The 22,759-nt window shown below is 36.7% G+C and overlaps 1 protein-coding gene across 5 annotated transcripts in view; it reads left to right on the forward strand.

The window, feature by feature from the left end:
• The window catches only part of RBFOX1 (RNA binding fox-1 homolog 1), a 1,270,800-nt gene that overhangs the window by 866,314 nt on the left and 381,727 nt on the right, over positions 1 to 22,759 (forward strand). For all 5 annotated transcript variants that reach the window (XM_034065465.1, XM_034065469.1, XM_034065467.1 and 2 more), the window contains one exon: positions 11,358 to 11,399. In XM_034065465.1, coding sequence (XP_033921356.1) covers positions 11,358 to 11,399 — 42 coding nt within the window. The remainder of the gene's footprint in view (positions 1 to 11,357; positions 11,400 to 22,759) is intronic.

The raw sequence follows: 22,759 nt of genomic DNA on the forward strand, positions 1-22,759 counted from the left end.
AAACCTAAAGACTCTCTAGCTTTAGAATGAGTTTGGCTCTTGAGTCCACTGGACTCTAGATGGTGATTAATATGGTTTAACGACGAAGAACTGCACAACTCTGTTCCTGTTCTGTTCAATTCTCACCATCTCATTTCCCCACAAGGGCCACCTACATCAGAGATTTGAGGAACTCCAAATTGTTTTTGTGATACTTTTAATCTTGTGTAAGTGAAAGTAGTTGTTTGGTATCACAGCAGACTGGCTACAAAGGGTAAAGGCGGTGAAGAATCATTACAAACATTGGAAACAGTTAATGAAAAAAGTGGGTTAAATGACACCTTGCTTGAGGCTAAGACTATACTACATTGAATACGCAGGCTGTGCCACCACCCTGTGAACCATCAGTTGCATGTGAATATACCTTTTAAATTGTGCATGATAATTAATAATGTATATTATTGTGTTGTTGAAAACATTAATATATTTATTTGATTTATGCTGCACTGCAATGAAAACATATAGATACATTATAGTTAGGGGATGCTGTCTCTGCTTCTCAGTCTCCCTTGTATATAGAGCTATAGATAGAAAACTTGCAGATAGAACTCTTTGTCCTTGATAACTTTCAATCTGGGTTAGGTATGGTAGAAAATGAGGTATGGTAGCTGTATGAAGAAGAGGTTATATTTATTGTAGAAAGATATGATATTTAGATCTTTCATGTGTTACATAGTAAAGGATTTCTATCTGTCTTCTGGACTGACAGACTTTCAGGTTACAGTTTACTTCACCTCAGGATAGCTCATCACAAAGTTTTTTAGAGATGTTCAGAGCAGTGCTTCCGTACGTAAGGGTCATATGCAATGTGTCATTAAAATTATTTCCAAAGGTACAGATACAATAGAATTTTGAAGCTACAGTTTCAAGCTTGTTATCGTGGGGGTCACTGAAGAACGTGACATTTAGTTTGCACGTGCAGGCACATACACAAGTTTAAATGTTTCTTTCTACTTTTCCATTTTTAAGGCAGTAAGGCCATTGCTGTGGTCTCATTGAAAAGTGAAAAAAAATGTTTAACTTTGTCAGCTGTACCAGGTTTTTGGCAGTGATTGTTCATTTTCTCAACAGAAAAGCAAAGAACGTTTTAAATGAGACTTACTTGTTCAAGGTAACCTTACCACTTCTGAGCGACAAAAATATATTGCCCTAATGGATGCTCTTATATGACAATCCTGAAATGTGTGACTTTATTAAGCACCAAGTTTTCTTTAGGAAAGCTTTAGAAATTCTTGGGAGAAATGTTTCATTGCAGCAAGATGTAGCACTGCCACTAAAAATATATTGTTAATTAAAGTTTATTGACAGTCTTTGTAATGTGTTCTTGGAACAAATAAAAGCACTGAGTGGTTATTGAATGTGAGGCACTGCATCTTCTATAGTTAGTTAAGCTGTTTAGAAGAGATTAAGGTACCGTGCCCTTCCTTTCCCTATGTAGTTACTGGATTTGAGTATTGTGCAGAGCAAAACATTTTCAGGGTACCAGTGCTGCAAAGACTCAGACTTTGGCTTTGTCCCTCACTTTTTCACTTGCTAGCCATGGACAAATTAGGGCACAAGTTAAGTACTTCCAAGGCCTTAAGGATACATCTCCCCAGGAAGGAAAATAATTTTGACTATTCAGAAAACAGTTCCTACAAGGGACAGTTCCTAGGTTGAGCAGGATTATTCAGAGTTACTTTAGGTGTATGTGAATGTAAATACAGAATTGTAAATCATGCTACTCCTGGGTGACACTTAGCACCAGTAACAGACTTGCACAGATGACTGATTCAGAATTATAGTATCTGTGTTTCTATTTTATCAAGCTACATAGTCTGTGCTGGTGGGAGGGGAAGCTCTGAGGCACTGCTCTCCTCCACTGCCAGGTGGGATTCCTGGTCTTGTATGTGAAAGTTGAGCGCAACAGACACTGCAGAATCAGGATTCCTCTGAAGCACTGTGATTGCTCTGCTATGGAACACCCTACACTGCCCCAGCGGAAAGGAAGAGCAGCGACAGAGGGTCACTGATGCGAGGTGATGGGTGCAGACATTCCCAGCTGCCATTACTCCAGAGAAGCCAGTGAGCACTGATCGCATCACAGAGCAGGTATCTGAGGCAGATGTTTAGGACCCCTAGAAAATTCGTAGTGGGGAGCAGCATGCAGACATATGTACTTCCCAACTGAGAAAAAACCTAGCAACCACAATTTGATCCACTTTCTCCTGCTAGTGTCACCATCTGAGGCCAAATATAGCCAATGCTGTTTTATTCATATTTGCTGGTTTATTTTGTTTTCAATACTACTGTGTTTGGCACTGCAATTATATCTTTCTTTGAATTAAACTGTAATCAACTTTTAATTGATAATTCATTTTAATAACACAGGCAATTAAAAGAAAACATTACTCTGTTTACTTACGTTACTGTTCAGAATCATAGAATAGTTTGAGTTGGAAGGGACCTTTGTAAGTCATCTAGTTCAGTTTGAAATCTGTGATTTCTTACTGGCATCATGACAATATGAAAACTATTACAAGTGATGATATCATGATCTTCAGGTGGAAGCAGGAGAAGCATCAGCAGGGTCTTGTCACATTTCTGGAGTTCTCTGAACTGTGGTGAGTCTGTGAGCATTTTTCTAAGTACAAGGATCTGGGGTTGTTATTCAGATAGTTTCCAGAGGACTTGAACCCTTCTTTGCATCTCTAAACATAAAATTACTCATTTCAGTAGAGTTCCTCTGCAGTTCTGTTGCAGTAAGAGCAAAGTACTGCCTTGGGTGTGTAAGATTTACAGTACAAATCAGAAACAGAAAAAGATTTTTACATGTTGTACCAGTATCAAGAGCTTTGAAAAGTGAGTCATTCATGGCTCTAAGAGCTAAATGTTGCACTTGCTTGTACAACCTAATTTTTCACTGAGTAACTTTACCTAACTTGTAAAAAATTATCTAAGAAGTCCCTTATGGCATGTTTGGTCTTACAGCTCATGAAATATCTGCCTGCAGTTTCTTCTGGCTCAAGCATCTTGCACTTGCAGAAATGGTCAGATATGGTGACAAGGGGTGTGCAGCTCAGCATGGGTTGAGCTCAAGCAGCACTGCAAGAACAGCTCTTGCTGTGGCTGTACATGGTTTTGGTGACTGTTTTGTTCATTCAGAACTAAAGAAAACAAACTTCTGTCTTGGGCTATCTTTGTTGAGCATCACACACAGGGTGGTAAGAAGTTCTCTCTCTAAACTTCCTGAAGGCATAATGCCTCCATGCCTCTGCTGTGCCTTAGGAAAAGTAGTATCACCCAAGGGGCCCACAATGCAGTAAATTGGTGCAGTTAAGAGGCAACCTTTGCTTCACTCAAAAGACTTGTTACCAAAAAAAAAAAAAAAAAAAAAAGTGAAAAAGGATACAATATTTCTGTTTAAATTTTGTGATTTCTTTGTGTGCAAGCACAGAACTTGTCATTGCATTCCCTGTGCAGTGGGATGATTTAAGACATTAATAACATTTAGATGCATACTTCCTATTGAAAATGTGTGCAGATTCTAATGATTGATTTGCATCTTGCATATATGTCCTGCATGTCTCTCCCAAGAGCTGAAGGTAAGTAGCACATGTTGCATGAATAGTGATGTTATCCACCACAATATAAAGCTTTAGGTAGAGTGATACATGGGAACAGACTATAGTTTTTAAGGTATTTACTTCATAGTGTTCACCTTTTTTTTGCAGTCAGATTTCATTGACAAGAATATCTGTATAAAGTACTTATAAGTACTTATAGACATAGATTATTTCTTAGTAACAAGGTTTACACTTTGCACACAAATCCTGCTTATACCAGAAGTTCTCACTGGGTTAAGAAACAAAACCCAAACCAACCAAACAAATACTAATAGCTTGACCAACCAACCAAGTTAACTACTGTAGCATTTTAGGATACTCTTAATTAACTCTTGGTTAAATGCAGTTGTGGAATTCAAATTGTTCTTAAAAATTCTAAGGATTTTTTTATTTTATCTGCAGATGAATACAATCAGTTGTCCAGGTAATTTACTGATTATTAATTTATTATGTTAATGCTGCAGAATAATTTTTTTTTGATCGTTTAATGATAATTGAACTATTTTATATATGAAAAAAATGTACATGCACATGGGCATTTTTTCCTTTATAACACCCTAAAGAGTAATTTTATAATTGGGAAAAGAGTAACTCTTGAGGAAAGATTCAAAGTTTGGATTTCTGTCAGTTCATTGGCTTCTTGCTGACCTGGCAATATCCTCTTTCTCAGAACAGTTCCTTCTCTGATGGGCTCTTCAGCCAGTAATGTGGACCTGCCAGACAAAAGCTGTGGTTTGGGTTTTTTGTAATTTGTCAAGCATCCATGACTGAATGAACTTGACTTATTTTTATCAGCACACAAGCACAGCAAGTAGCCTTCCAGATTTTTACAGATAACACACAGGCAATGTCTATAGTAGCAATTTGTAACGTAACTAGCTTGGGTAATTGTCTGAAAATCCATGCCTGTCTCCAGTGATATCCTCATTGTCAGTCTTGTATTCACCCCTCCTCCTTGAAGTATCTTGCAGAGATATCTGCAGTTAATATAACTGGCACCTTGAAAGAGTAGTGTTAATTCTGTGTTCAAAGTTTAAGAAACTGCTATGCAAAATGAAAGTTTTACTAAAACCTTATCTTTATTTTATTGTATGTTCTTGGTCTGTAGTTTTAGTCTTCATCTCTGCTGATTGTCTTTACTTCAGGATATCTACTGTGCAATATATTAGGTGTTTGCCTTATAAATATATTTCAGACCCCTAGAATTCGTTCTGAAAGCTGGTAAAAGCACCTGATACTCAAATATTAATTAGTATATCTAATTTCTTCATTCTATATTTACTCCAGCTTCAGAGTTTATCACTGAAATGGTATTCATGCCATTGTCTGCAATTTTTTTTTCATCTTTTTTTTTTTGGATAGGCACTTCAAGGACAGAGACTTGAGATCCATTTTCCGAAAGTTAGAAGAATTTACAAGAGTAAATCCTTGTAGTAACAATATGCTTATGAAAGAAAAATGATTTATGCTGCAGCAAATAGTGTAATACATCTATTACGCCAGGGCTGGCCTGGTAGTGGTCGCATTCTGAGATAACATACTTTTAATTCTATACTGGTTGTTGCTTTAATATCACAGTATTTTTAATTACATTTTACATGGTGTCTATTTATTCTTTTTAGAACAGTGTCTTTGCCTTCTGATTATTCCTTATAATACTTTTTGTGTTATGCAGGGAAATTAAATAAAATGCACTATAGCTAGTCTTTTATGTGTAAAAGGAGCTTATGTTTGAATACTAAATATAGAGAATTTCTCATGGGATTGTTCCATGCAGAGGTTAATACATGCAGAGCATGCATGCAGAATTTAATTTTGAGGCTTTACCACACAGATGTTTTTCTAGAATGGTACTTGTGAAAAATACTTTCTTGGGGAACTTTTTCCTAGTTATTATAAAAGAGTTATTGCAAAAGAGTTTCCAGTATAAATGCACCAGCACCTTAATTGTCAAGGGTTAGTCACATACTGTAGATGCAAAATCATAGAAAAAACATAAGCCACTTCTTCCCTTCATGATACTTATCATAAGGGCATACCAGAGATGCACAGTTCATAAACTTTTTTGGGAAAAATCAGGGAAATACAGAATAGGCTACAAGGCAAGAATGTGGGAAAAGCTGTGGTCCTGGCTGAAGTTCTGCCACCCTGCAGGGGTGGCATTTACTTAAAGGGGTGTCAGAAAACAAAGAGCTTCCAGGCTGTGCTGCAGCACCATAGGTTTTCTTGAATATACTCCGGGAACCAAAGGCAAGTTCAGCGACATACTGATCTCTCTGACCTGCAGCACACGTGGGGCATACAGCTAAGCTATTAAAAATAACTAAATAAGCCACACAAAGCCAAAACCAGAAGCACACAACCCCCCCCCCAGAACTGTGTGTGCCAGGTAGCAGTGTCGGTCAAGCAGTGTAGATCATCTAGCTGAAGAAACACATCTTAGTGTGAAATCAAGAAATTGATTAAAGGAGTCGTTTTGCATAAGGCAGTAATTGCCCACAAACTGTTTTATTATATCATTTTTTTTACACTGTTTCTATTAGTTTTTTTGATGTTTTATCTTTTGTCTCAATAGAATTGTCCTCTTTGGAGTATTTTGCTACTTTGAGGGTTAGAAGAAAAACAAAGAGAGAAATGCCTATGAAATATAGATTATTTCTTATGGAAGATGAGATGGTGTCCGTTTGCATTTGCAGCTTTACAAGGATTGTAGCAGTAGGCTCTTTTTTTTTTTCATGGAAATGCTTAATCTGAGATCAATGGGCCATAATAATTACCTGTTTCTTCCAGTAGTAATAAACCCACTTGTATGTGGCACTTGAAACCTTAACTCTGCTTAGCATTACGGACTGAATTGTAGACAGTTCTTCACCCAAATATATTTATGACAGCAGTGCTAGTCGATACACAATACCAAGCCAAGGGCATTTGAGAATAAATCAGTCCCCCTAGCTACTGCTGTAGCACAGTAAATTATGGTTGTAATAAAACCCTATGAAATTAAAATTCTGGGCATCCAAACACACATACCTAGCCAGGAGAAACCTAAAGCTCTCTCTTCTGGAAGTATTTGCATAGATCCTTGCTACCCCTTAGCAAAAGTAACACAGTGTACACATATAGTCTATAGGTTTTCAGCACTGTCTCATGTCATGAGACTCTTTTCCACATTTTGGGCTTCCAGGAGTCATATGTAGAACAAAATGTAAGCAGCTCATAGAAGAGGGTGGGTCCAGTTATTTCTTGAGGAAGAAATGTTCTTGATTTTATGTTTGAAAGCATCTTCATGATGCTGTCACTAAATGCTTCCTCCTCTTCCAGTTCAAATCATCCTGTATGTTCATGCAGTTACGGACATTTGTAATGCATCTTCTGTGTTTGAGCACCTCAGGCTGTAATTTGCAGCACTGATCTCTTTGGATGGTCAATATTTCATTTCTCTTTTGGGTTTTCACATGAAGTACATGAAGGCCCTTTTAAATTAATACACAACATTGTGCATTTATGTACAAGCCCATACCCTCTCTGTATATTAAATAACTTGAAGCATCATTTCTTTTGAATTTTGTAGGACAATGAGATAATGAAAACCAGTATGTAATAAAGTAATGCAAGGGTAGTGACAGCTTCCATGTGAAATACAGCAGAAGCAGTGTAAAGGGTACCTCCTTGTGTATCACAACATTTTTGTGCAACATGGCAAAGAAAACACCAAGCATTTAATTTTTGAGAGAAGACTTTTACTGTCAGATGAGTATCTAATGAGAGAAAACACTGAAAAATGGATTTTGTAATAGTATGAAATGGTATAGACTGTCTTCTAGTCACCTACTGAAATACAACTTGTGCAACTGTTATGGAGTCATCTGGTTTTATTTCAGCTATTAAATCTAAGTATGAATGAGGAGACTTCAAATCGGATGAATAAGTGACTCCTGATTGTCAAGTTAAGTTCTGGTAAAAACCCTGTGACTCAGCAGCTCCAGGTCTGGCATCTGACTTGTGCTCTTACAGCCCGTCTGTAGGTATTAATTGTAAACTCTCCAAATTAAAACAAGCATATTGTTACCCTTCAGGTACTTGTATTTGCATTGTCTTTTTTGAGGTGGAGGAACAAAGACAAAAATGCTGGAGGGCCTTTCATAGAACCAGTGTTGGAGCAGGTGTCTTAAGGTGCCAAGAAAATCATGTATAAGTAATTCCCATGTGAGTGCTCACTGGAAACAGGATGGCTTCATACAACACTTTTTCAGAACACATTCTAAGTGTGTTTGCCACAGTGTTTGTTTCTGGTAAAATATCTTGAATATAAAAGACATTAGAAATCCACTGGTTGTTTTTCAGCCACTGGGGCTGTGCTTCATTTCAAATTACTTTCTCAATCCTGAAAGAATTTTTAATTTGTTAAAGCAAAACAAATACTTGGGAATTTTGTACTACAACAGAAATAGTTTTTCTTTCACATTTTCAGCAGTCTTTCTGTAAATAATTCTGTCATCATCATATTGTTCTCTTTGCCACATCACCTAAATGCTTTATTTAAAATGATGCTTTAAAAACCTGACAGCAAAAAAAAACCTTCCCAGGTGGTTGGACTATTAGTATTCCTTATCAGCTTGAGTAACTGCTGCTATCTCAGTCTGTCCATTACATCTGTAGATGGCTGCTATTTTCTGTTTCTATGTGTTTCATTTGCTTTAGGACTAGGGCTTATATGTCCTTATGAAGAGTTGGATGGCTAATAAATACATATAAATGATCTTAACTCTCCCACCTGCTATTGTTATTTGAGCAAAAACATATTTCCTGTGCTAGTCCTGCTCATGAACTCATCAGACAAGGACACCAGCAGTTTGCACAGTATTTCCAAAGGGTCTTTTTCCATTTAAAATGATGGAGCCTTACAGCACGAGTGTCTTGTAAGACTGTTGTCTTATAAAAAGACCTGTAGTCTTGAACTATTGTTCAGACTCTTTGAATTTTTTTCCTTGATGAAATACTTTAAAGAGAATCAATATTTGAGGCATTCTTCCACTAAAATCTAGTGTGTGAGAGCTTGACATGATGACACTCAACATATTGACCAGCTTCTTCATGCAGTCTTGAACTAAAAGAAATAAATAGTTCATTGAATCACTAAAGAGTGATTCACTTCAGAGTCCAGTCCAGAGACATAACAAAGTAAACTCAGGATAGAAAAGTGATGTATTTAAAATTGCAGAATATGCACAAGGTTTGCTTCTAGGGTCTCTTGATCATTAATTAAATATATTATGGCTTTCAGTTTTTCTCATTTCTCTGTACAGGTTTGCATACTGTAAATGCATTATTTATGTTTTCCCTTAAGTGCTTAGTGTGCTGCCAGGATGTTTCTCTTTAGACTGGCACAGATAGTGAAAAAGACAAAAGGAGAAAGCACATTTGGCACTGGTTAGCTGCACAGAAAGCCACTTGTGCCCTAATGAGCCTTTAAGATGTACTTTAATAAACTTGAACTGATAAATAGATAGAGGGACAGGCAGATGGCATCGTTTGAACTATGAAAAATATTTTTTCATTAAGGTAGGTTTTGTTTCTTTCAGTTTTTTCTTTTTATTCTCATCCTAGTAATGCGTTAGCACTACACCTTGCTTCTTTTGCTCTGGAAAGCTTTAGTATGCAGGGTGATGGGGAGGTGTCTACATGGAAGTTCTCTCTGTGAGGGAAGACATCACTCAAATGGATTTGGTTATTACAGCTAAAACAGAAGGTTTGCAATCAGCCATTTTCTGAACTTTGCACAAAGGAGATTGCCACCATTGATGTACTGGTCCTGCACATCAGCCCTGGTGTCTCCTGACGTTCCTTTTAGTAAACTGAACACCACAGATGTGGTGTTAGATTGAGTAAAAATATATATTTTAAAGTACAACTCTGACATTCATATGAAAGCTGTTTGTTTTAAAATAAATTCAAGGTTTTATTCTATATGTTTTGTGGCCAGGTGTGGTGTAGCAGTTGGATGTTACGACACAGTCACCCTCTACTAACTTGTGCATCTTGGTTCTTACTCATTGCCTCCCTATTGTATTTCCCTCTGTTCATAAGTAGTTATTTTTAAATTTAACATTTCCTGTTCTGCTCTCTCTGGTATTTGTCAATTTTATGTTTAAAATGACAGTAGAAGACAGCCTAATAGATGACTAATTAAAACGCAGAATTAATTTTCTGCTTAAATAGTCAGTAACTTGCTCTACTCTACAAATGTGATGTACTTTTTTGGTTAGTTTTTCCAAATTCTGCCTTTCTTCATTCTGATATGCCCCACCACCACCTTCCATTTTTGAAACACAGTGTGCAAGGTATAGTCACTTTAGCTGTTACTCTTTAAGGGCAGATTGTAAATAGACCTATGCTGAACTCCTACACCTCTTGTTCCATGCCAGAGAACTTCAAGTGATGTACCAGAAGAGCATCTGGTTTTGCTAGATTGGTATTTGCATATGGGGACTTTGTTGTAATACTTCAGCTATATATAGGTAGAAGGTTTAGCTTGTAACTTATTTATTAGGACTGTGGAAGAACGGGCTGGCAGTTTTATTTTAAGTAACCTAACTGCCTGAGAAATTCCCATTTTCATCATCCTAACAGTAAAAATATATCATACAAGTGGGTCATGGTTCATGTTTTAACTTTTTTGTAAGTGCAAAGTAGTGAAAAATGTACTCTGAATCTCTGAAAATATCCTTAGAAAACATTGCGTCAGATTTCTTTTTCATGTTTTATGAACCATTTGCCATGCACATTAATTACAGAAATGGCAGTGATTACATTTTTGACACTAATGACACTCACTAAAATGATTCTAAAAGTCCTCTCAAAGAATTTAACTTTAAAAACAAACAAAAATCAGCCAAGAAATCTTTTTACCACAGGCTGGATGCATCAACATCAGTGCCTTCTTGAGCACCTAGCAAAGCTTTTTTTTTTTTGCTCAGGTGGTCCTAGTGGCAGGGTCGAGCTAGAAAGCAAACTGGGACCTGGGTGTCTCTGTGCTGCTGCTGGCTTACTTGAGCCCTTCCTGGAGGAGCCCCATTCTGTTTGGTGGAGTGGTGACTGCACAAATTTTGTTGCCATTGACCAACAACTCATTTCTGCTGTCACTTGGTAGTGAGCTCTTGCTCAGCAACAAGCTCCCACAATCCAAAAGTTTCTTATAAACCTGGCAGAACATAGACAGCCATATGGAAAAAAATGTCCATTGGAATCAAATAATCTTTGGTGTTTATACCAGATTAGAACTGGAAGTTGTCAGAAAAATGTATTTTGTAACTTCTTGAAGTTTCTGAATCTTTATTTCTAAGGTGTACTGTGAATATATTGTGGCATCTTAGTAGTGGGATGTTCAGAAATGTAACACAGATTTGTGATAGAAAAAGTAGAAAGCTGCTTCCTGAACTGCCAGTGAGATGTTTAAAATGTCAAAAAAGCTTTTGTACTTCAGACTTGTGGTGGGTTCTGGTGTTTATTTCCTTTCAACCTTTGTAAATTTAAAATAATAAGCTTTTTTTTCAGTAATTATTCTATTTAGATCCACAACTCACTATTATGTATAAATGTATGGCTCTGTTTCTGCTATTTATTTGTGTAAGCTATGTAGCCTTGGCAGCTTTGTGGTGGTAAGAAGGCTATGCTTTCAGAGTTACTTTGGTTTTTTTCTTTTTTCTCCTGTAGAGTTCAAAACAACAGATGAGTTGTGAAAGAGAGCAACTAAGGGTAAGTGCAGTGATATGCAAAATGTTCTGTTTCTTTAAGACATAAGCAGGATCTAGTTTTTGCTGTTGACAGATGGATTATTTTATTTAAGAGAAACATATTTAGCTCATTTGTTGCTTGTTGGTAAATACTGTATCTATCTCAATACAGAAGAGTTACGGTAGATACAGCTTTTTCTTCCATAATTTAGTGAGATTTGGCAGTAAATACTTCTTTTCAGAAGCACTCAGGATGCTGTTCTTATGCACAACGTGAAGATTAAGTAGTGGTAAATGTCACTGTGTTTGAGCAGACTTTCTCCACTACCAGATTGCTTCAGAAAGGAAGGTGCTATCCTTTGGATTTTTTTGTAGTATGAGTGCTGTCAGAAAGAAGGAATGTAATGGAACTGGCAGAAAAGGTTCAAGTATTTTAGTGTGTATGTTGTGTACAATCTGTAAACAGGATGGAGCTCCTGGATCAGGTTGTTGACCTTTGTTTTCCCCTTTTCCTATGTTGAAGTGACAGTGTTTTCAACAGGTTTTAGTTCTTTCTCCCTTTAAATTCTACATATGCTACATATATCTGTAGATGCTTTTTCACCACAGATATTTCCTTGTAGAACCGATTGATTCTAGTATTTGTTTTGGAAAGCCAAAAGAGTTTTTATTAATTAAAAAATAAAGAGAAGTCGAGTGTTACTCATATCACATAATGGGTATTTTTTTAAAATCCCATATGCAAGTAGAGAGGGAGAGGCAGGCCTCAGGGAAGTGTAAAGTTTTACACAAACAAAAGCAATATTGGAAATAGAAAAAACCATTTTTTGTTTGCAGTTTACTAACCATCAGTAGTGCCTGCATGGCTTGCAAGTATAAAAAATATACTCTAGTCTTTAAGTTGCACAGTGTTAACTGAAAATTCAGCAGTTCATTATATTAACTTCATCAACATATCTAGATACTTCATCTGGTCTTCACCATATTTGCAGTGGGATTTTTGGTAAACAAGTTATGCAAGAACGATGCATCACATATTGTCCTTGATTCTTGCTGATGTGTGACTGCATTGCTATTGTACTGAAGCTTTCTTCTATCAGTAGTAATGTCTCAACAGAGCAGCTGTCAAAGTTAAAATATTGCAATAGTACCCAAAGGACAATCTTTTCGAGAGGTAGCATGACAACAAAGAAAATTTTCATTTGGTTTTCTGTTTTTATTAAGTTTTCTCCTTTGAATGAATGAAAACATTGTTTTGAAATATAATGGAAGGAGACCCCCAGCTCTTTCTTCAAGTAAATATTTAATTTTTCGAAGTGATTTCTCTAAGTAGTGGGTAACATGTGATACAGTAAAACTTCCACATGTCTTCCTATTCCTGTATTACATATTTAGATACAAACATGAGCTCAGTAGTTATGATGCCTTTGTGTCACATCAAAATGGGACTTTTCATGGCAACTTTGTCAAAAACCACATCTCTAAGCTGCCAAGATTAGGTGCATCTCTTTCCACTGCTGCTGTGTGCTCCTGTTACAAGAAATACAGTTATCAGTGTAAACTCCATTCTGAGGCTGGGACACAGTAAAAGGAGTCACCACTCCAGAGTGAGAGCTTGGCTGAGTTACAAAAACTACAGCCATCAAGAAGTCTCACACAGACAGGTGCAGTGAAAACACCAATCACATTGCCAGGCATGGGAGAACTGTTCCTTTCCCCTGCTTGGTCTTCAAACACCAAGACCTTTACCAGCGCCCAGAATGTATTCTAGTTTACAACAGCCCATCTGCTGTGACAAACGGTCACGCTAAAATTGTGATATACTATGTTGAGGTGTTTTGGTCACAGTTCAGTGCTGCCACCTTTGACTCTTCTTAGTCCTGCTATGAACAGCCCCCTGCTGCCATGTTCTGCACCTTCAGCACTCTCAGAGTGGAACTTGACCATTCTGTCACTTTTAGGTTGGCTTCCTAACTGAGCAGTGCTATTAAAAAATGTTTAATTGGCTGAATTACGTTTTTCAGGCCTGCAAGATTTTCTTTTGGGGTTTGTGACTTACCTTGATTGCTTGGATATGAGGCAGTCTGTTCAGAGAAAAATATTGTCTCATCCCCACTGAAAGAATTTAAATGTAACAAGAGAACAGGATTGGAACAACAAAATGTCAACATCCATTGGTGTTTCTGAGCTGATTTAAACCTAGATTACCTGTAGATCATCTAATAGTATAACAGAAGTGATGTGTTATAGAATCCTAGGATGGTTATCTCCCACTGTCCTTGCTCAGTGTAAGATGGCAATCTGTCTGCCACTCTCCTTTTTTGATTCTCCAGTCATTCTTTAATCCACAAGTTCTGAAGAAGCTCCAAAAGAAAGGTGCTTTAAGAAAGGTTTGCTTAAAGCATAACAGTTCACGTAATTAAACACTGTGTGGCTATAGAAAGAAATAACTAAATCTTACTATATTTATTCAGGCATTTCTCACCTCTTCAGTCACCTTTAAATTCTAAATGCAAAGCAAAGACTCACCATTCTGAAAAAAAGAGTGTAGAGTAATGAAACTCTTATCCATACTGGATATAGAACTGTAATATAATGTATATCATAATATATTATATTACATGAATGATAATTTTAACAGTTAAGTAAGTCTGTATATTTTAACTGTTTTCTGCTCAAACACAGTGACTGCAAGTTGGGAACTTGGCTTGCTAACCTGATAAAACTTCCAGCTAGGCATTAGTATTTCTACCTGAATTATTTAAATGAGACTAATGAGAATTCATAAAGAAAGCTGTGAAAACTTCCTCTCCAGCACAGCTGGTTGGGGTTTTTTGTTTTCCTCCATCTGGATATATAACACAAGCTGACTTTGGTATATTTCCATCCAATGCAAAAACAAAAAAATTGAAAGAATTAAAGCCACTTTAAGTTTTCCTTTTTCTGGGAAAGGATTTTCATTGCCATGTGTTGCCTTGCACCTTTTTTTTTTTTTCTTTTTTTTCCCCTCTGTATTTTTGTACTTTCTTTACACTTTCTAGTCTGGCTTCATTTAAATCAAGTTGTGCTAAAAAAAATAGTGTGTTTTTAAAGGGGAGTTGACTCATCATCACTTTCTCCAGGTCCATCCACCCATTGCTCTTTGTATTTCCTTTCAAGAGAATAAGAATACTGTTTAGTCCTCCTCAGTCTGTTTTGTATTAAATCCCTATTTATGTATCTTCTCTTGGACAGATACATCCTGTCCTCTTCTCTGATTCTTTTCTAGTGCCACTTGCTGGTTTATGAATTGCTGTCTAGAGCTTAACAGAATTGTCATTCTGATGCATTAAAAATTACTTGCAAAGACACAGAACTCACAGCTTGCTCAAAACCACTTAAAAACACTTTTCTCATATTTAGGTCTGAAAAACAGTCTTTGAAACATGAATGATCCAGGTTATTTAAGGCTTTGAAGAATATCAAGATACCAGCCATAGGTAGAAATAAGCTGTAGTATGTGAAGCTATAAACAAAAATGTAGTGACAGCCTCAGAAGTCTGCCTACTTCTTCCACTGAACCTTCCTTATTTCGACTTTAACCTGGGATTTCAGGTTTTTTTATCGTAGCCTAAGGACATTATATAAACTTACAGGCTAATTTAAACCTTATGGAGCCTTGCCCAACCTTTCAACTAAGAAATTACGGTTTTGCTTTGTCACTTCAATGTAATAGTATAAAGTGAACTTCAGTATCTGTATTTACATGTGTGAGTTTTGCTGTATAAGCTGATGCCTTTGGTCCTTCTGCAGCAATATTTGATGAGCTCTCTAAGGTGGGCATAGAGTAGCTTTAAATTTTAAATTTGGGAGGGTTTATAAATGTTCCTGTGAATACCAATAAAATTTAATGGTAAATGGTGTGATTAACTTCCTTGATCTAAAATTTTAAGTGACTTAGTTGTTGCTCTAATTAACAGCTTCTTTCACGTGCACTTATCAAGATGCATTAAATGCAGACAGAGTATCTTCTCTGCTCTAATTATGGGAAGGGCAGAGCCTTACTACCATCTTGCATTTAATACCAACTTTTTTTTTAATATTTTCAAGTAGACAAAAAGAAGTTTTGCATACAATATCATTCTGTTTGTCTTGTCTTTTATATGGTCAGTTAAATATGCTGCAACATGTAGCCAAAACCGTATGAAAGTTATGGTACGTAGAAGGAGCAAAAGCAAATGCATTAAGCAGCCATAATCCTGCAGTGTTTAGCTTTCTTCATGTCTGTTCAACCCATTAATTCATCAGGTTGAGCAGTGCTTAGCTGTGTAGATGGGGTTTTTGGAAATTTTTTAAAGAAAACTTGTGAAACTCATAATTGTGGTATTAGCTTTCTCAAGTTATCTAAGAATAATCTGTTGATAGTTTTTGTGTACAGTATTCCTCTGATGCACTAAGGAGGTAAATTGGGATTCAGTGGCAGATGCAATTTTTTTAAAGCAGTTTAAGCCAAGGGGGGAAAAAAACCCAAAAACAAACAACTGGAGAGAGGAAGAGAGTTGAAGTGGAAGTGACTTGTGAAGTAGATGCTATTTTTGAACATTTTCTGAAATAATTTTTGATTTTGATAGCAGAGCAGAACATAGGTGGTGGCTGGCCAAAAAAGCTGTGCTTTTGATCTCAATCTCTTCTCTCAGTGGACTGGAGTAATGGAAAGGTATGTAACTTTGTTTCATGAGTCAGCAGAAAGCAAGATACTTCCTGCTTTGGCAGAAGTTAGCATCTAGTTCTGACCATTAAGAAAAGTTTCATTGTTTTTCTTTTCCTTCTGGAAATCTCTTGGTACACATTTACAAACAGTGTGTGTACATCTTGCTTGGAAGAGTCATCAGGAACCATGTAGGATTATACATCCATCTCCTAAAGAAAAAGGTTTAAAAAGGGAAAAGCTAAGATATACTAGTAGAGTTGGATCAATCCAATGTGTGTTTACTACTCATCCTTAGGAATCCATGTAGGTTATGCTGCATTTGACAAGCTAGACAAGTGGCATAAAATGGCACTTCAGTTTCTATAATTATTCTTGCAGTGAGTTAGGTGTCATCATCTATATAGGGTGTTGTGAACATACAGGTAGGTGAAATTAATAATAACGCATTGCATTTTTGGCTTCTCTGTAGTACACACTTGACATGAAATGAAATCAGAGTAATCATGGTCACCATGTAACAAATAACATTCCCAGTGGTTCCATAAGGAATAATTAACAGCACAGTTTTTGGGGGAGAAAAAAAAAAAGTTACTGGAACTGAGATCTAAAGAATAAAAAGATATAAATAGTCCAACAAGCTTGGGGAGGGGGGCTAATTGCAGGGTTGTGATTTCATGTAAATTTTCATCTCGCTTGAAGTTAATGTGTGCAAAAGAAAAAAAAAAGCAACTAAATGGATGTTGTAAAACTTAACTTAATTTCAGTCCTGCTGGCAGTTCTGATGTATTTTAGGAGCCTTCCTAAGCATAGCTTCTTAAGATAACACTGGCCTCCAATATGTTGTTTAATAACCATGGTGATTATTAAAAAATTATAACAATGTCTAGGTAATGAAAATTGTAATGGATCATGTTTCATAGAATCACAGAATAGTTTGGGTTGGAAGGAACCTTCAAAGGTTATCTAGTCCAGCCACCCTGCAATGAGGAGGGACATCTTCAACTAGGTAAGGTCATCTGAAGTGACATAGCTGCTTATCACAAGGATGCTGTTATCCTCTTAAAATGCTAACTGTTAATAATATGGTCCTTTGATCAAGAGAAGAAAGAATGCTTGCAGGCACTTCCCTTTGCTGAATAGTGATGATGTCACTCACTTCAGGTTTCTTTTAAATTCTTTCAGGAAGAGTGAGGAAGCCTTTAGGTATTTTCCTTGTCTTTGCTGATGATGGAATACTGTTCAGAAAATCTTCCAGTCCTTTCCTGATGTTGTTTTGACATCTCTCTCTTGGGAACAGTAGCCAGAGGATTTTCAATTGCTCAAGCACTGCTTTCCCTTGCATTCAACTTTGATTTTTGCACAGTCAAGTATTTTCTCAGTATGGTACTTCAAAATTGCTAAAACTGAGGAGTTACAGTAATAGTTGGTATGGCTGAAGCAGTGTTTTCAGTAACAACCTGTCCATTTAGCATGACAGATTTGGCCTAGAGCTGCAATGCACTCACTGGAATTTGGCAGCTACTCAATGTATATTTATGTTTGTATATAGACAGCCAAGGATAGGGATTTGGTTTGTGAGGCTGTCCACTAAATGTAATCAAGGTTCAAGAAGAGGCAAACTTCTGAAGGAAGTAGATTTATATAGTATAAAGGCTACTGAACCAGCGCTCAACATGAATTCACCATCCTGGTGCTCTCTTCCTCCTGCTATACAAACGTTAGCAGCATCCTCACGGTATTTGGGAACAGCTTCTCCATTTAGAACAGCAACTTTTGTACAGACCTTCTGCAATGAATGCATGTAGCTGCTTTTGCAAAACACTTTGTGTGATCAGTGATGCTGTCCTAGACAGGAAGAAGGATTTTCTTGAATATTTTGTCTTAGTTTTTTTCACATAGCTTTTGTAATTTCTCTTTGATCATCTTGAAACCAGATCTTCAAGTGGAAAGCTTTAACGGTGTTTGTACTATCTTGCCTTATTATTTCAGGCACTACTGTTGCTTAGTCAGTTTGACTAGCAAAGATCATAGTCATCTTTAATGTCACACCGAATTCTAGCAGGAAACACTATCTAGTTTACAGTGCAATTTGGGTTGGTGTTTTTTTTGGTTGCTTGGGTTGGAGGTTTGTTTGATTTTGTTTTTTTCCTAGCTTCTTTCCACTAGGCCTTTCTGGCCTGAGCGTGAGGGGTTTTGTGGTTCTGGCTGGGCAGAGCTGTTTGCTTGTGCTACTTTTTTATGATTATTTCCCTAGGCTCAAGTGAAAAACCTGAAAAAGCTTTTCATTTGCAGGTAGATTGGCTGGATTTTTAACATACTCTTTGATCCTTCTGCATGATGGATTTCTGTTCTCATTTACTCATATACCAAGTGAGTGAGAAACTAGATCATTCAAGGGAATGAGACAGGCATTGAGAGTATTATAATTACTGAAAAAAGAATTACCTCAACAATCCAAACTATGGGGTGTTATAAAGACATATATTCAGTGAGGCACTGACTACTTGAACTAGTACTGTTTAGAGCAGAAAGAATGAAGGAATATTGATTATAATGTGGAGATCAGGTTCTACTATTGATGGTAACAGTCTTTTTATGTTGTGTAAAATCTTTCTAAATCTTACTTGCTTAAACCAGTCAGGTTTAATTCCGTACTAAACCATTTAATTAAGTAGCTGCCAAATTTTTTCAAAGCAGCAAAGTTACAAGGAAGAATGTTAATCCCAAACAAAAATGCAGTTACACATACAGATATTAATATGTATGTATATACATACACATTGGACGGTACTTATTTTTAATGTATTAAATCCATACCAAGTATGGAAGTTTGTTTGTTCAGTTACACTGGCATTTCATCAGCAGAGCAACACATAACAGTTGTGTCAGTATGTGTGCCCTGCCCGGAGAAAAAAGTATTCTGAGTCAAACTAAAAATTAAAAGCAGAAATAACAACTGTAAGGAACTGATGATGAATAGTCTGTACATCACCATCCTAATATGCCCAATGCCTGTCACTGAAGTGGGGCAACTCCTTTGCTCCATATATATATGCTTGAGAGACATCTTGTGCCACAATCTTCCAAAAGGAAAGAGAATAAAACCAGAACAGTTGGCAAGTCCTAAAAGACCATGATGAGAACATGACAGAAGGGAACTGGGACCAACACTACTCAACATCTTGATAAACGATGTTGTGCAATTAATTGCAGCTGCAGCAGTTTACTGATGACACTAAGCTTCATAGTACAGTTGACATGCTGGAGGGAAGACCTTGACAGCCTTAAGGAGTGGGACCACGTGAACTCATGAAGTTCAATGATGACAAGAGCTAGGTTCTGCACTGGAGTTGGGGCAGTTGCAGTATCAGTACAGACGTGGGTACAAATTGATTGAGATGGAAGAAATAGTAAGCAGGTATTTTTATATTCATAGCATGTCGTCTAGAGGATTCATTTTATAAACCAGGAAGATTTTTACCAGAAAAGTAAAAATGCTTTGCTGATTTGTAACATCTTTATTGTTTCTCACCCCTGGGAGAAATTGACCTGGGCTCAGGAATGTTTCCTCCCACACACACACACACACACACATCTGTTGGCTGTTAGGTGTTTCGAAGCTTTGACCATCTATGGTATATTTAAAGACACTATGGCCTAGACAGGGGAGGGAGATACAAGAACCAAGTGCATCATATCACAGCATTTTTCATGCTCCACTAATACTGGAAATTTAAGACCTTATGTAACAGGGTGTCTACAGATATATTAAAAGTATGTACTCAAATGCCATACAGATTGATAGTCCATAGGTAATGAGCAAAACTACAGATATACTGTATTTTATAGCATTTCTCTTTCCTGTAGTAGTTGTCTCTTCCTTTGAATTCTTAAGATCTTTTTGAGTACAATATTGAAAGTAAAAAGTGGCCTTCATCTCAAGGTCACTTTTCTACTTGATAGCAGCTGCCTTCCAAAGAGCACATAATTAATAGTTTTATTACCGTGATTTAGTAATTTCCTTTGGTTGGGTTTTCCTACATGTCATAGATTATTTTATATGCTATCAGCTCATTTCTTCTGTTTTCCCATCCTGCTTAACTACTGCTTTCTACAACTGTTTTCATCATTGTTAAAAATCATTTATATAGCACCATAAATTACAGGCACTGTACAAGCATAGTGTAAAATACCGCCTTTGCCCAAAATAGTTTATGGTTCAGATACACTCTTGATTTCTGGTGGACCTTTTTAACTTAACAGATTGTCTTGAATTTTAAGGTAGATTTCATTAATCTTCTGTGTTATTCTCAATTTTTCATTATCAAATTGTGTTGCTCACAACTGTATGCCTCAACTTCTGATGTACATAGCTAATCATTTGTTTGCTACTTAGCATAAAGGTGTTGTAAACACTTCTGCTTACTAATAATTCTAGGCACACATTTATGTGCATAAGCATTTGCATCTAAAAGTTAAAAAAATATGACTAAAATATGAAGGGACTTTTCTAAACTTGTATGTCTCCAAATTATACCATTTCTTCACATACTAAGATTAGAACCAAGCAGTCGTCATGTGCTGACATAGCCATACAGTTCTTTCTGTTTTAGCAGTGTCATGGGTTGAGCATGTTTTGAGGGTGTTTTTTGTTCAAGGTTTTTTCCAGCCAGGTGGAGGAGGGGAGTCCGGGAGGAAGGAGAGACAGGGCACCTGACCCAAGCTAGGCAATGAGGTATTCCATACCATAGCACGTGATGCCCAGGATGCATACTGGGAAGGAGAAAGCTGGAGGGGGAGAGCTCTGGAGGAAAATGGAGGAAGGAGCACATGGTGCTCAGCCAGGCAGGGTGGAGTGAGTTATGGGTCGGTGGCTGGTGGGGTGTTGTATTCTTTTCACTTGCTGTTTGCTGTATCATTATTATTTGTAGTAGTAAATGGCAGTAGGGGTTTTGTGTTATGCCTTAGCAATTAAACCTTTCTTATCTCAATCCGTGGGGGCTACATTCTTTGGATTTTCCTTCCTAACTCTCCGGGAGTTGGGGGACTTGGTTTAAACCACGACAAGCAGCAGTGAGACATGCTTGCTATACACTCTTCAGGTCTAATGACTACAAAAGGATAATAGTTTCCATACTCTGTTCAGTACACTAAAATTATGACACCTCTGACCCGAAACAGTTCTTTTTACACTTGTTTCTTGTTTTGAAAAGTTACTAGTTTTGCCATTTTCAGAGAAATCTCTGGCTTATACCAATTCTGTAATTATATTAGAGACTGGTTTTTATTTGTATTCACAGAATTTTTCCAATTTTTTTAACTTTCTTTAATATACATGTGCTCCTTCTAGGATTCAGAAGCAAAAACCTTAAAGCTCAGAAAAAATATTCCATATGACCTTAATGTAATAAATGCATACCCCCACATTTCTTTTGAAGCCTTAAACTTCAGGCTTATCTGTTGTTGCTGGTTTAGGGTTTGTTGGGCATTTTTGGTTTTTTTGTTTTGTTTTTGTTTGTTTGTTTGTTTGTTTCATTTCCTACTCCACTCTCTAGGAAGTGGATCTAGGAATAATGGAAAATTACTAAATAGATCAGAAATTATTTATGTAGATGAAATCAGAGGTGACATGAATGAGCCACAGTGTTCATTAATCAGTTAACAGCAGTCAGTTTAAAAGGCTGATAAAAATCATAAATAAAGTCTACTAAAACGCTTCTGTGGAGAAGTCTTCATTGCATTAGTTATATTTTTGCTACCTCCTAGCTATGGCTTTGCTCTTCTGAAGGCACTGAACAATCTTTCTTAGCAGCTACACACTTGAAAGACTGAGGTGAGAAAAATGGAACTATGGGTATTTTGGGGTGAAGGGTGAAGTGAAAACAAAGTGTGTCTCCACAGCCTCCATCAGGTGTAACTATGGGGAATGAGAAACTTGCTATGAAAAGGAGCTCCTCTACCTAAGCCAAAGGCCAGTGATAATAGAGGCATCTCAAAATCCTAATAAAATCAGTCAACAGAGTTCTTAATCCCTTGCAAACAGAACCTTAGTAACCTACCCTAATAACATAGTGATGTAGGCTGAGATGCATTTAAAATATAATTAATGGTTAAAATTATACAAGCAAAAGCATTTCTGGAAATCTTATTAACAGTTCTGTAATTACTTATTTCAAAAGTTATGTCAGTGAAATGAGTACTGTAGTTATAAAAAATGTTGGAGAATTTAAAATTGTTAATTAATGTACACATAGAAAGAAGCACTGTAAAAATTATAGCTAAGTGGTTACACACAAATCTTCAGGACAGTGAAGATACATGGTGTATACAGTCAGGGGTGTTACAGATCTCACCTAGATAGTTTTGTTGCCACTTTTATCAGAAAGTTTCTTTGCTATTAATCATTCTCCCAGAAGACTGCCTAGGAACCATCAGCTGGAATCACTATAAATATAACTGGTCTGAAAACAGAATTTAATTTCTGTTCTGTACACTATTTAGTTATTTCTCAGGATGTTGTCATTCCTAATCTGCAGAATTTTAGAACAACCCAGGACCTTGAAAGATAATCTGGTCCAACCTTTAGAAAAGGTTGAAAGAAACCAAAATCTCATTTTTCAAATTGAAACAGTATTTGCACATTTGATTCAGAATCATCCAAGCTTTATTTCAAAAGCATTGGAAAATGCTGA

The sequence above is a fragment of the Melopsittacus undulatus genome, chromosome 8 (genome assembly GCF_012275295.1).
Source record: "Melopsittacus undulatus isolate bMelUnd1 chromosome 8, bMelUnd1.mat.Z, whole genome shotgun sequence".
NCBI classification, from domain to species: Eukaryota; Metazoa; Chordata; class Aves; order Psittaciformes; family Psittaculidae; genus Melopsittacus; species Melopsittacus undulatus.